Source organism: Gorilla gorilla, chromosome 6, assembly GCF_029281585.2.
Source record: "Gorilla gorilla gorilla isolate KB3781 chromosome 6, NHGRI_mGorGor1-v2.1_pri, whole genome shotgun sequence".
Classification (NCBI taxonomy): Eukaryota; Metazoa; Chordata; class Mammalia; order Primates; family Hominidae; genus Gorilla; species Gorilla gorilla.
In genome coordinates this window covers 114562779-114575461 of record NC_073230.2, presented here as the reverse complement: position 1 = coordinate 114575461, position 12683 = coordinate 114562779, and the positions used below count along the sequence as shown (strand labels likewise).

The 12683-nt window shown below is 44.6% G+C and overlaps 1 protein-coding gene across 23 annotated transcripts in view; it reads left to right on the top strand.

The window, feature by feature from the left end:
* The window catches only part of ATXN7L1 (ataxin 7 like 1), a 270331-nt gene that overhangs the window by 235765 nt on the left and 21883 nt on the right, over nucleotides 1–12683 (top strand). For all 23 annotated transcript variants that reach the window (XM_055392592.2, XM_055392589.2, XM_019031063.4 and 20 more), the window contains 2 exons: nucleotides 347–429; nucleotides 1312–1568. In XM_055392592.2, coding sequence (XP_055248567.1) covers nucleotides 347–429; nucleotides 1312–1568 — 340 coding nt within the window. The remainder of the gene's footprint in view (nucleotides 1–346; nucleotides 430–1311; nucleotides 1569–12683) is intronic.

The following is a 12683-nucleotide window of genomic DNA, read 5'->3' as shown; positions in this document are numbered from 1 at the left end:
GCAAGTAAAATAAAGCGTTAAGAGCATTAAGAGCAGCACGGCTCCTCTCCTTCCCCTCGGTGCCTGCTCCCGCCCTATTCCCCGAGCCTTGTGCTGCGTTCGGCGTTGCTGCCGAAGCTAGACTTGGGAACTCTGGGTTCAGAGGGGAGCACCATTTTCCCCGAGCGGTTCTGGAAGCCTTTTAGCAGCTGGTTGAGAAAACAAAACACAAAAAAACAAAAAACAGATTGCCTGACAATGTCTCACTTGTTGGTGCAAATGTGCATTTTTTTAAAAATGTAGTCTTAATGCCAAATCCTATTTAGTCTCCTTTTTTCTTATATTTTTTGTTTGTTTCTTAAACCAGAGAGAGAATTTGACCCAAATAAACACTGTGGAGTATTGGATCCCGAGACAAAGAAACCTTGCACAAGATCCCTCACCTGCAAGGTATTTCTCTTTCCGTAAAAAATACTTCCTGCTCTCGCTGGGGCCTTTGTCGAAATGTTTGCATGCCACTCTCTGCACACGGCAGGGTGTGGAACCTCGACATGACCCCCAGCTGTTCTTTGTAAGGGAAATGCTTTCTTCTCGTCCATGGTAGCAGAGTGCCTGCCTCAAGCTGGCTGGCTTTTTAAGAAGGAGAAAAAAAAAAAAAAAAAAAAAAAACTAGGCTTCCCCTGTTACTTGTGAGGCCAGACAGTAAATTGTATTTATAGGCACTCACAGGCGGTTCTAAAGCCTGCTACGTTTTAATGTATGCAGGAGCAGCGGCAGCGGCGGCGGCGGCGGCGGCAGCGCCCTGAAAGGCAGCCCTGGAGGGGAGGATGATATGCCGCGCCCCTGATCCAGCCACACCGGGGTGGCCAGGGGAACAGCTGACCCAAGGCGGCCGCCATTGGGTCGCCCAAAGCCCTGTATTTCATGCTGAACTGCTAGTGCTTCTTGGGATCAAGGCGATGGCCCTCTCTGCTTGGTGGCTCTGTTTGTCTGGGCCGAATCGAGCCTCCCACCTGCACCTGGATTAACTCTAGCATTCCCTCGCAGTTGCCTTTCATCAGAGAGGTTTTCATGGGTTCTGCGCTGAAGCTCGTCATCCTATGCCATTTTTTGGAGGAAGCTTTGGCTTCTTAACACCAGGAGTGTAGGGCATGGTTGCGTTCGTGTGGTCTCTGCCTCTTCCTAGCCACAGAACAGGAGCTGTTGCCTTGAAGTTGACTTTTCAAGCACCTCTAAATTTCCATGAATTGCTATTTCTGAAATGGAGGGCCTGGGGAAGCAGGTTTATGTGCTGATCAAAGAGGCTGTGCTTTTCATTTCTCTTCTCCTTAGACACATTCGCTAAGCCATCGGAGGGCAGTCCCAGGCCGGAAAAAGCAATTTGACCTCCTCCTGGCAGAACACAAAGCCAAGTCCCGGGAAAAAGAAGTTAAAGATAAAGAGCATCTCCTGACTTCCACGAGGGAAATACTTCCAAGCCAATCCGGGCCGGCACAGGATTCTCTGCTAGGGTCTTCAGGGAGCTGTGGGCCAGAACCGAAAGTTGCATCCCCTGCAAAATCCAGACCACCTAACTCTGTACTTCCTAGGTAAGTACCACCTTGACGATAGAAGCTCTGAATGCTTGGTCAAGTGACTAGCTTGCTGGGTCTGTGGCATGTGGTCTGATTATATGTTAAATGGAAGTCATAATAGTACTACTTCCTAAGGCAGTAGTAAAGTTTAAATGAGATGATGTACATAAGAGGCCCAGCCCAGTGCTTGCCACATAGTGTTCAACAGATTTTACTGCTGTCATCATTATTATCATCACTGTCATCATCATTGTCAGTAGCAGCGGACTTCATGGCAGACAAGCAGATCTTATATCAGACGGTGTGTGTTTTTACACAGCAAGAGTAAGCTGGAAATAAATACCTGAAACTGTGACACATCAGCCACCAGGTGACTTCCTGGCTGCCTGGGTTTTTATATTAGTTGACAATTCCTGGAGCGGAGTAGGGAAACCCAGGTGAATAGGTCGTTAGCACCTCTTAGACGCTCACTGCACCATGCTAGTCCAGTTGCCACGATATTTGTTTTGCATGCTCTCCTATCATCAGGATGAAAGGGGAAATTGGCATAGCAGAGGTTGTTTGTCCTTACATGTCTCTCCACACCAGGAAAGCTACTCTTCTGGGCCACCTGTTTGGGGTTCTATGTGGTTGTCCTGGACAGAAATGAAAAAATAGAAAACAGAATTAACACTCATTTGGATTAAAAGTAATTTAAAATCCATGCATGTCCATTTTGATGGGCAGCAGCTCAATTCCCAAATAATGGGACAGAGAACCACTTATTCAAAAATATTTATTGAGTGCTCGCTCCATAAGCAAGATTCCATGTTAGGTACTCTCAGGCAGGGGTACAGAGATTAATGAAGCTAGACCCCGCTTTTCAGGAATTTAGAGTTTAAAAGAATGAGGTACAAGTATCCATAATTTTTTATAAAAAGGAAACATTAATAATACTTAGTGAGAAGTACAGATAACGGTATTATCTGATGTTTTTTATGCATACAGTGTGAATCTCAACGGGTAGCAAATAGGCTTTAAGAGGACATAGTCATGAAAGAAGGGGAGGGAGTTGATTTTTAAAGCAAAAACAAATATTTGATAGCAGTCGCTCCTGATCTGCCAGGCTCTCACCCTGATGCCTTCCATGTTGGTGCAAGCCTGACCTAGTTTGACAGCCAGAGTCCCTCTGTCATTATGGCCGAGCTCAGCCTCAGGCATTCAGGAGGACGCGGTCAGATGGAATTGCCATCTCCAACACTTCCATCATGCTCACCATCGTGGCGTTACTGTCACCGTTGACATGCTACTTTCCTGGCCACCCCTCACTTTGCAAGATCATTTTATAATGACTTCTCACTGTCATGTGGGGTGTTGGTTAAGGATATTACCCTTGTTTTAGAGTTGAGGCAACAATTCCGTTCCAAACTTCTGGAAGGGGCTTCAATTCTATATACAGTGACTTTTAAACTTCTTTGTAGCTATCGAACATTTTCATTCCAGCACAACCTTATTATGGGTACCTGATAGGAAAGTAGACTTGCCTCCACCTGAAGCCGGCTAAGCTCACACATGTACCCAGAGCCATTGTCCCCCACACCCTCTCAAGGATATCCTTGGGTTCCCCAAGGACTCCAGGGAACCCAGTTTGAAAGCCTTCTTTGACTATACAAATCTCCATCTATTTTTGACTGATGGAGGCACTTCTCACCAAGCAGTGGTACCTGGCCTAACAGAGAAACAAGGGAGCAGCCATTAAAGAATAAAACAGTGGAGCCTGAAGGATCTGCTCCGACTGTTCCTTTTGGGTTTAATTTTCAGGGGAATGTTCATCTGTAGAGAAATGCCAGCTGTTTGTGTTCTCTTAAGGAAGCAGAAAAGGATGGGTGAGGTTAATCAGAGAAAAGAATGTTTCTGGAAAAGAAGTGGGGGAGCAGAGGAACACATTACACAGGTTGGTAACAGAATCTTTTTTTTTTTTTTTTTTTTCTGAGGCAGAGTTTCACTCTGTGGCCCAGGCTGGAGTGCAATGGCGCAATCTTGGCTCACTGCAACCTCTTCCTCCTGGGTTCCACCAATTCTCCTGCCTCAGCCTCCCAAGTAGCTGGGATTACAGGCGTGTGCCACCATGCCTGGCTAATTTTTGTATTTTTAGTAGAGATGGGGTTTCACCATGTTGGCCAAGTTGGTCTCGAACTCCTAACCTCAGGTGATTCGCCCACCTCAGCCTCCCAAAGTGCTGACATTACAGGCATGAGCCACCGTACCCGGCCCACAGAGTCATCTTTGAGGATGCTTGTCAAGATTGAGATAGGCATCAGAAAACTCAGGGGTGAGCTCTTTTCCAAAGTTAATCAGGAAAATGTCCTGCACTTATCTTAGTTTAGGACAAGATCCCCTGCAATTAAAGATTGAACAGGCATGATCAGAGTTGAATATTGTAATCACACAAAACTTACAAAAACGTTGCTTTACTCATATTGATGTGTATATAATAGATGTTTCATCTACACAGATTATCTGTACTTGGCAAAAAAAAAAAAAACTATCGCACATGAATGGAATTTATTGTCATCCCCTCCCACTTGTGAATTCCCTTTGTGGGAAATGCTAACGTGTGTGAATTTATTTCATACGTATCTTTTCGTTAACCTTGAAAATATTTTAGTTCTCATATTCTTACATTGCAACCCATTCTTGTCAGGGATTGCTAAAAAAGGAACTTGAGTCTAGAATTAGAAAAGTTAAAGTTAGATAACAAGGGTTGGAATGGGATTTGAAGTGGAAATCTCAACTCCGTGCCTACCAACTAGGTAAGCTTGGTCATGGTTCTTAGCCTGTCTCACCTCAGATTGCTCATCTGTACAATGGAGCTAATCAGAGTGAAGTGAGAAAGTACCAAGCACATAAGAAGCAGTCCATGGATGGTAGCTGTTAGTGAGTGGGAGGGGCACTCCACAGGAAGGCAAAGGCAGTGAATGCCGGCCTTGACACTGCCTGGTTTCCATATGCCTGCCCTCCGTGCTTCTGCCCCCAGCCCCAGGGGCCTGGAATAACACACTCATATGTTCAGTTTATTTGCCTCCAACTCTAAAGGAACACATTGCTTGCTCCAAAAAGCCCAAGGGTTGTGGATGACTAGCCCAGCCAAACCCACCAGGACTGTTGGAAAGGGCAAAGAGGGCTGGGATCTGACAAGCCAGGCTGAGAGCCCACAGGAAGCTGGTGCCACAAAATCTGGGCACAGTCCCCTCTGTCTCCTAGATGCTTACACATGCAGTCTAAAGTATAAAAGGGCAAACTTAGCTAATCTTAGACTGACGAGGGCAGTGTGGAGAAAGGCAGAAGGTCTTAGATTCCTGACAAAGGGCAGGGATGAGTCTGGGGTAAAAGCAACTTCTGTTCCGTTCTGTATGTCATTAGGATAGTGATATTGCCACACTGCAAGCCAAATCTCTTTTTTTTTTTTTTTTTCTGTAGAGACAGAGTCTCACTATGTTGCCCAGGCTGGTCTTGAACTCCTGGGCTCAAGCAATCCTCTTGCCTTGGCCTCTCCAAGTGCTGGGATTACAGGCATGAGCTGCTGCACCCCACCTTATTCTCTCCCTGATTTCTTATGTATTGTCCCTGTGCTGTTTCTACATCTGTTTCTCAGTCTGGGGGGCTTTGAGGTTGTACAGACAGGCACAAAAGCCCTCCATTTCTTATTAGCTTTATAATAGTTTTTTTCATCTGAGGCCAGGCGCAGTGGCTCACGTATGTAATCCCAATATTTAGGAAGGCAGAAGTGGGAAAGTAGCTTGAGCTCAGGAATTCAAGAGCAGCCTTGGCAACATAGCAAGACCCCATTTTCCACCAAAAGGGAAAAAAAAAAATTCTCATCTAAGAAAGGCAGATACTAGTTTACTCATCTAAGGTGGCTGGAATAAGAAACGTACATTTCATGCCTGGCACATAGTAAGGACTGAATTAAGGTCACTTGCCTTCTGCTCTCTTCCCTAATGCACTCAGACAAACTGATGCTCTGCTTCCTCAAAGTGGTAAGGTGGGATTTTCTCTGCATTTCCCTGAGTTGAACTGGACAAAACCCATCATCCTATGCTTTGACTTTAGACCAGACTGGCGGGCAGACAGGGGACGGGTGATGTAGTACGGAGGGGGAAACAGTGAACGGCAACTAAACAAACTTGCGTGACTGTGTCAACACCTTCCTGTGGCTCATTGCCCCATTCCCCATCACTCCTCAGCTTTTCCGAGACCCAAGCTGGTTCCAGTAAACTCCTTCCCACCAGGTGTCACCCTGGAGTGCAGCAATCAGAGCTAAAAGGTCCTGAAAGCATCCACCACTGTATCACCTCCAGGAGGCTGCATGCACCCTGAGGGAAATGAGCCCAAAAAGGAAATGATGCGGAACTCCCTCCTCCTGGTGTGTGTGCACACACGAGCACACCATCATGTGTCCCTGTTTCTCCCTTTGCTCCCACAGCCAGTTGTGGGCTAGAGCACAGCTTCCACACTCAGCATACTCCCCAGGAATCTTCCACTCATCTCCTCCTCTCTTTTATCTGGCAACTGGAACTTATTATAGAGTGTTTCAGTCAATTTTCTTCTTAATTACACTGCTTTTTTTGTTGTTATTGTTGTTTTGAGACAGAGTCTCCCCCCTGTCACCCAGGCTGGAGAGCAGTGTCTTGATCTCGGCTCATGGCAACCTCCACCTCCTGGATTCAAGCGATTTTCCTGCCTCAGCCTCCCGAGTAGCTGGGATTACAAGCGCCCACCACCATAGGCTGGCTAATTTTTGTATTTTTAGTAGAGATGGGGGTTTCACCGTGTTGGCCAGGCTGGTCTCAAACTCCTGACCTCAGGTGATCCGCCCATCTCAGCCTCCCAAAGTGCTGGGATTACAGGTGTAAGCCACCGCACCCAGCCTGCGTTTTTTAAAATCAGAGTAAGATAGGCACATAGTTTAAAAATTAAACTGTGCTTAAATAATTAGAATGAAAACAGTTCCTGCCATCCTGGAACATGTCTTTGCTCTTTCTGTGTTCAAGCGCCTGTTTCCTGGATCCAAGTGACTGCCTCCTTCTTAGTTGGTGCCTTTAAATTTTGATGAAGTACCTCTTTCATTAGCTTCCTGTGAAAAGATGTGTGGGAGGTCAATATTTAGAATCCTTGCACACTTGAAAATATTTTTATTCTACTCTCACATTTAAATTGATAATCTATTTGAGTATATAACTGGATTGAAAATCATTTCCCTACAGAATTTTGAAGACATTTTTTCATTGACTTGTAACATTGAAAATTTTATCAAGAAGTTTAATATTATTCTGATTATCATTTCTTTGCACACGTCCAGTTTTTTTTCTCTGAAGCCTGGGGACTCTGAAAGTTCACATAGTAATCACTCTTGTTTTTTTTTTTTTTTTTTTAAGACAAGATTACATTCTGTAACCCAGGCTGGAGTGCAGTGGTACAATCATAGCTTATCTCAGCTTCAGACTCCTGGGTTCAAATGATCCTCCCACCTCAGTCTCCCAAGTACCTGGGACTACAGGTGCAAGCCACTGCCCCTGGCTAATTTTTTTATTTTTTTACAGAGGCAGGGTCTTGCTGTGTTGCCCAGGCTGATCTTGAACATCTGGGCTCAAGCAATCTGCCCTCGGCCTCTCAAAGTGCTGGGATTACAGATGTGAACCACTGCACTCAGCTGATCACTCTTGATGTAGCTCATTTTCATTCATCATACTGGGTACTCAGTAGCTCATTCAATCTGGAGATACTTATCCTCTTCTGGGATGTTTTCCTGTGTTACATCTTGGATAATTTTCTCCCCACTATTGTCTTTATTCTTTCTTTCTTGACTTTTTATTAATTGGATGTTGGACCTTTAGCTCTCTTACCTCTTTTTGTCTGTTACTCTCCTTGTTCTACTTTCTGAAATATTTTCTTTGACTGTATCTTCAAAAATGGTATTTTAAATCATTTATGATGCTTTCCTATTTTTTAGGATCTGGTTCTCTTTATCTGGTTGTTTCTTACACTATACCACAAGATACTATCGTTTTTCAGAGGTAATAACATCCTAATATCTTTGAAGATAAGTTTTTTAGTTTTTTCTCTTTCTATCATCATCTTAGTTTTTTCCAGGTTTGTTTCCTTCCTGTGTTCATGTCTTTGATGTTTGGTTGGGCAGTCTCACACCGGCGATGCTCCAGCAGTGTTGGGCCATCCCTAACCATGCACATTTGGAAGAGAGGCTCTAACAGCCTAATTGGAAGTCTGTGTGTGAGGTTGTCGACCAAAATTTGTCTGATCACCACTCAGCCTTTTGTTTGAGGATTCCCAAAGGCGAGATCTGGAAGCCTTCTCTGGGGCCATTCAGTTTCTCAAAGATAGAAACCTGACTGGTGATGTGCCTGGCAATAGGCAATCTGGAAGCCCTGACTAGAAATGGCCCGCACTTCCACTGTGTCCAGCCCTGTGCCTCACTCCTACTCTGCGCTGAGCGTGATGGCCCCGTGTCTAGAATCTCTCCAGTTCAACTTCTCTGGCAAGTAAACCTTTGCTCTCTTGTTAGCAAGTTTATTGTTGCTGGCCAGGTGCAATGTCTCATGCCTGTAATCCTAGCACTTTGGAAGGCCCAGGGAGGCAGATCACTTGAGGCCAGGAATTCAAGACCAGCCTGGCCAACATGGTGAAACCCTGCTTCTACTAAAAATACAAAAATTAGCTGGGTGTGGTGGCACACACCTGTGATCCTAGCTACTCGGTAGGCTGAGGCAGGAGAATTGCTTGAACCCAGGAGGCAAAGGTTGCAATGAGCCGGGATGGCACCGCTGCACTCTAGCCTGGGCAACAAAGTGAGACACCAGAAAGTTTATTGGGGTACAGAAGAGGGTGTCCTGGCAGAAATGGTGATAACTCATCATCTGGTTGTGTGAGGTGGTAGACATGACCTTTAGGTCCACTTGCCATGTAGTAAGACCTTTCTTTAACTCTTGAGCTGTATTTAGTCCTCACCTCACCTATGACTTTTGCAGCTCTAGGAATGTCCTAGAGGTGCCCAGCTTCTTGGAGGTTCTATAGTAGGTCAGTTCCTTTCCCGTTAGTTAATACTTCTCCAGCCACATCCTGTTTTCTTAATGTTAAAATCTCATATGCTTGTATCAGTTAGGATGCTTCAGGAGCAAGTAGCAGAAAACATACATTACCATACATTTAAATAATTGGGAAACTACCGCATGCTACATGAGGTCCAGAGGTGGAGGAGCACCAGCCCCCAACCATCAGAGATTGACTCGCCTTCACAGCCCTTCTTTTATTCCACCCTCTTCAGTCTTTTGGCTTCATCCTCAAAGTCCTATAGCAAAATGACTGTAGCAATTCCAGGCACATGCAGATATAACAAGGTCCAGATGAATCTGAGGACCACCTTTCCTGTGTGTCTCTTTTGTTTTTGTTTTTGTTTTTTTCTTAATAAACTTCATGTTTTAGAGGAGTTTTAGTTTCCCAGCAAAATTGAGCAGAAGGTACACATGTTTCCTATATACCTCCTGCCCACACATGCATAGCCTCCCTCTACCACTATCAACATCCCCCACCAGAGCCTTGTGTCTCTTTTATTTATTTATTTATTTATTTATTTTTGAGACAGGGTCTCACTCTGTCCCCCAGGCTAGAGTGCAGTGGCATGATCTCAGTGCAACCTCTGCTTCCCAGGCTCAAGCAATCCTCCCACCTTAGCCTCCCGAGTAGCTGGGACTATAGGTGCCTGTCACCATGCCTGGCTAATTTCTGTATTTTTTATAGAGATGGGGCTTCACCATGTTGCCCAGACTGGATGCCTCTTTTTAAAAGTGAGAAAAAGCATTCCAAAAGCCCTCTACGCCAAAAAATAATTTTTAAAAAATTTCTCATGTCCTTTTCTAAACCAAACATTAGCAAGCAAAATGAGAGATTCCTATTATTGGTTTAGGAGTTAAATGGATGTTAGGAAGTCATCGTTGTAAGTATCACCACATTTCTGCTGATCTCATTGTTCTTTAAAGCTAATGCCTTTTTTATCTCTTTACTGTTATTTTAGTAAGATTTTGGAAGAGAAAAGAGAGAAATATGTGTGATCCATCTGCCCTGTTTAACAGGAAGTTCTTCACATTTCCATGCTCATGGCAGCATTATGGCCAAGATATGGAAACAACCTAAGTGTTCATTGAGGGATGAATGCAGATATATATATATAATATTTCAGCCTGGTGCAGTGGCTCACACCTGTAATCCCAGCACTTTGGGAGGCTGAGGTGGGCGGATCACTTGAAGTCAAGAGTTCAAGACTAGCCTGGCCAACATGGTGAAACCCCCTCTCTACTAAAAATAAAAAAATTAGCCAGGTGTGGTGGTACATGCCTGTAATCCCAGCTACTTGGGAGGCTGAGGCAGGAGAATCACTTGAACCCGGGAGGTGGAGGTTGCAGTGAGCCAAGATTACACCACTGTACTCCAGCCTGGGTGAAGGAGTGAGACTGTGTCTCAAAAATAATAATAATAAGGCCGGGCACGGGGGCCTACACCTGTAATCCCAGCACTTTGGGAGGCTGAGGTGGGTGGATCACTTGAGATCAGGAGTTTGAGACCAGCCTGGTTAACATGGCTTAATCCCATCTCTACTAAAAATACAAAAAAATTAGCCGGGCATGGTGGCAGGTGCCTATAGTCCCAGCTACTCAGGAGGCTGAGGCAGGAGAATCACTTGAACCCAGAAGGTGGAGGTTGCATTGAGCCAAGATCACGCCACTGCACTCCAGCCTGGGTGACAGAGGGAGACTCCATCTCCAAAAAAAAAATAAATAACAATAATAATAATAATACATATTATTTAACAATAAAAGAAGAAGGACATCCTGCCATCTTCAACAACATGGATGAACTTGAGAGCATTATGCTAAGTGAAATCAGACAGAGAATGACAACTACTGTATGATTTCAGTTACAGGTGGAATCTAAAAAAACCAAATTCACAGAGAGAGTAGAGTGCCAGTTGTTTGAGGCTAAGGGTTGGGAGAAATGGGGAGATACTAGACAACTTTCAGTTACAAGATGAATACATTCAAGGGATCTAATCTCCAGCATGGTGACTCTAGTTAATAATACTGTATTATGTACTTGAAATTTGCTAAATAAGTAGATCTTAAGCAAATTTCACTGGGCTCAGTGGCTCATGCCTGTAGTCCCAGCTACTTGGGAGGCTGAGGTGGGAAGATCCTGTGAGCCCAGGAGTTCCTGTGAATACAGTGAGTGATTGCTCCACTGCACTCCAGCTTGGGAGGCAGAGAGAGACCATGTCTCTAAAAAATAAAAATAAAAAGTGTTCTCACCATGGAAAAAAAAAACCCGGTAACTGTGAGGTGACATATGTTAGCTAACTTATGGTAATCATTTTACAGTGTACACATATACCAAATCACATTGTATACCTTAAATATACACAATTTTATTTATTCATTCATTCATTTATTTATTTATTTATTTATTTATTTATTTATTTATTTGAGATGGAGTCTCGCTCTGTGGCCCAGGCTGGAGTACAGTGGCGCGATCTCGGCTCACTGCAAGCTCCGCCTCCCGGGTTCACACCATTCTCCTGCCTCAGCCTCCTGAGTAGCTGGGACTACAGGCGCCCGCCACCACGCCCCGCTAATTTTTTTTGTGTGTTTTTAGTAGAGACGGGGTTTCACCGTGTTAGCCAGGATGGTCTCGATCTCCTGACCTCGTGATCCAACCACCTCGGCCTCCCAAAGTGCTGGGATTACAGACGTGAGCCACCGCGCCCGGCCACACAATTTTATTTATGTATTATAAATGTAAGATGTTATACCTCAGTAAAACGGAAGAAAAATAAAATACCAAAAAATAAGAAGTTCTTTAATAACTTTCTTACATATACCTGTACTACTAACTCTATTTTCTTCTTGTTTTTGTTTTTCCTATTTTTCATTATGAAATTTTTCCCATGTATAGAAAAGTAGAGAGAATAGTATATTGAACACCTACAGGTCTTGCTTTAACAGTTACTTATTAATATTTTGCAATTATATTTGCTTCATCTACATTTTTTGATGATATGTTTTGATGTAAATTGCAAGTACCATGGCATTTCACCTCAAACGCCTTCCAAATGCGTCTTTTAAAAGTAAAGACAGGCCGGGCACAGTGGCTCACACCTGTAATCCCAACACTTTGGGAGGCCGAGATGGGTGGATCACGAGGTCAAGAGTTCAAGACCAGCCTGGCCAAGATGCTGAAACCCCGTCTCTACTAAAAATACAAAAATTAGCCGGGCATGGTGGCACACACCTGTAATCCCAGCTACTCAGGAGGCTGAGGCAGGAGAATCGCTTGAACCCGGGCGGCAGACGTTGCAGTGAGCCAAGATGGTGCCACTGCACTCCAGCCTGGGTGACAGAGCAAGACTCCATCTCAAAAAAAAAAAAAAAAACTAAAGACAGGACCAGGCGTGGTGGCTCATGCCTGTAATCCCACCACTTTGGAAGGCGGAGGAGGGCAGATCACCTAAGGTCAGGAGTTCGAGACCAGCCTGGCCAACATGGTGAAACCCCATCTCTACTTAAAATACAAAAATTAGCTGGGTATGGTGGCGCACACCTGTAGTCCCAGCTACTCGGGATGCTAAGGCAGGAGAATCGCTCAAACCTGGGAGGTGGAGGTTGCAGTGAGCCGAGGTCGCACCACTGCACTCCAGCCTGGGCAACAGAGCAAGACTCTTTCTAAAAAAAAAAAAAAAAAAAGACAGGCCTAGCACAGTGGCTCACACCTGCAATCCCAACACTTTGGGAGGCCGAGCAAGTAGCATCATTTGAGGCCACAAGTTTGAGACCAGTCTGGGCAACATAAGCAAGACCCTGTCTCTATAAAAAATTTTAAAATTAGCCAGATACTGTGACACGTGCCTATAAGCCCAGCTACTCACAAGGTTGAGGTGGGTGGATCCCCTGAGCCCTGGAGTTTGTGGCTGCAGTGAGCCATGATCATGCCACTGCACTCCAGCCTGGGTGACAGAGCAAGATCCTATCTCTAAAAATTAAAAATAAATATATAAAAAGAAAGGTAATTTTCTATATAACCATGATG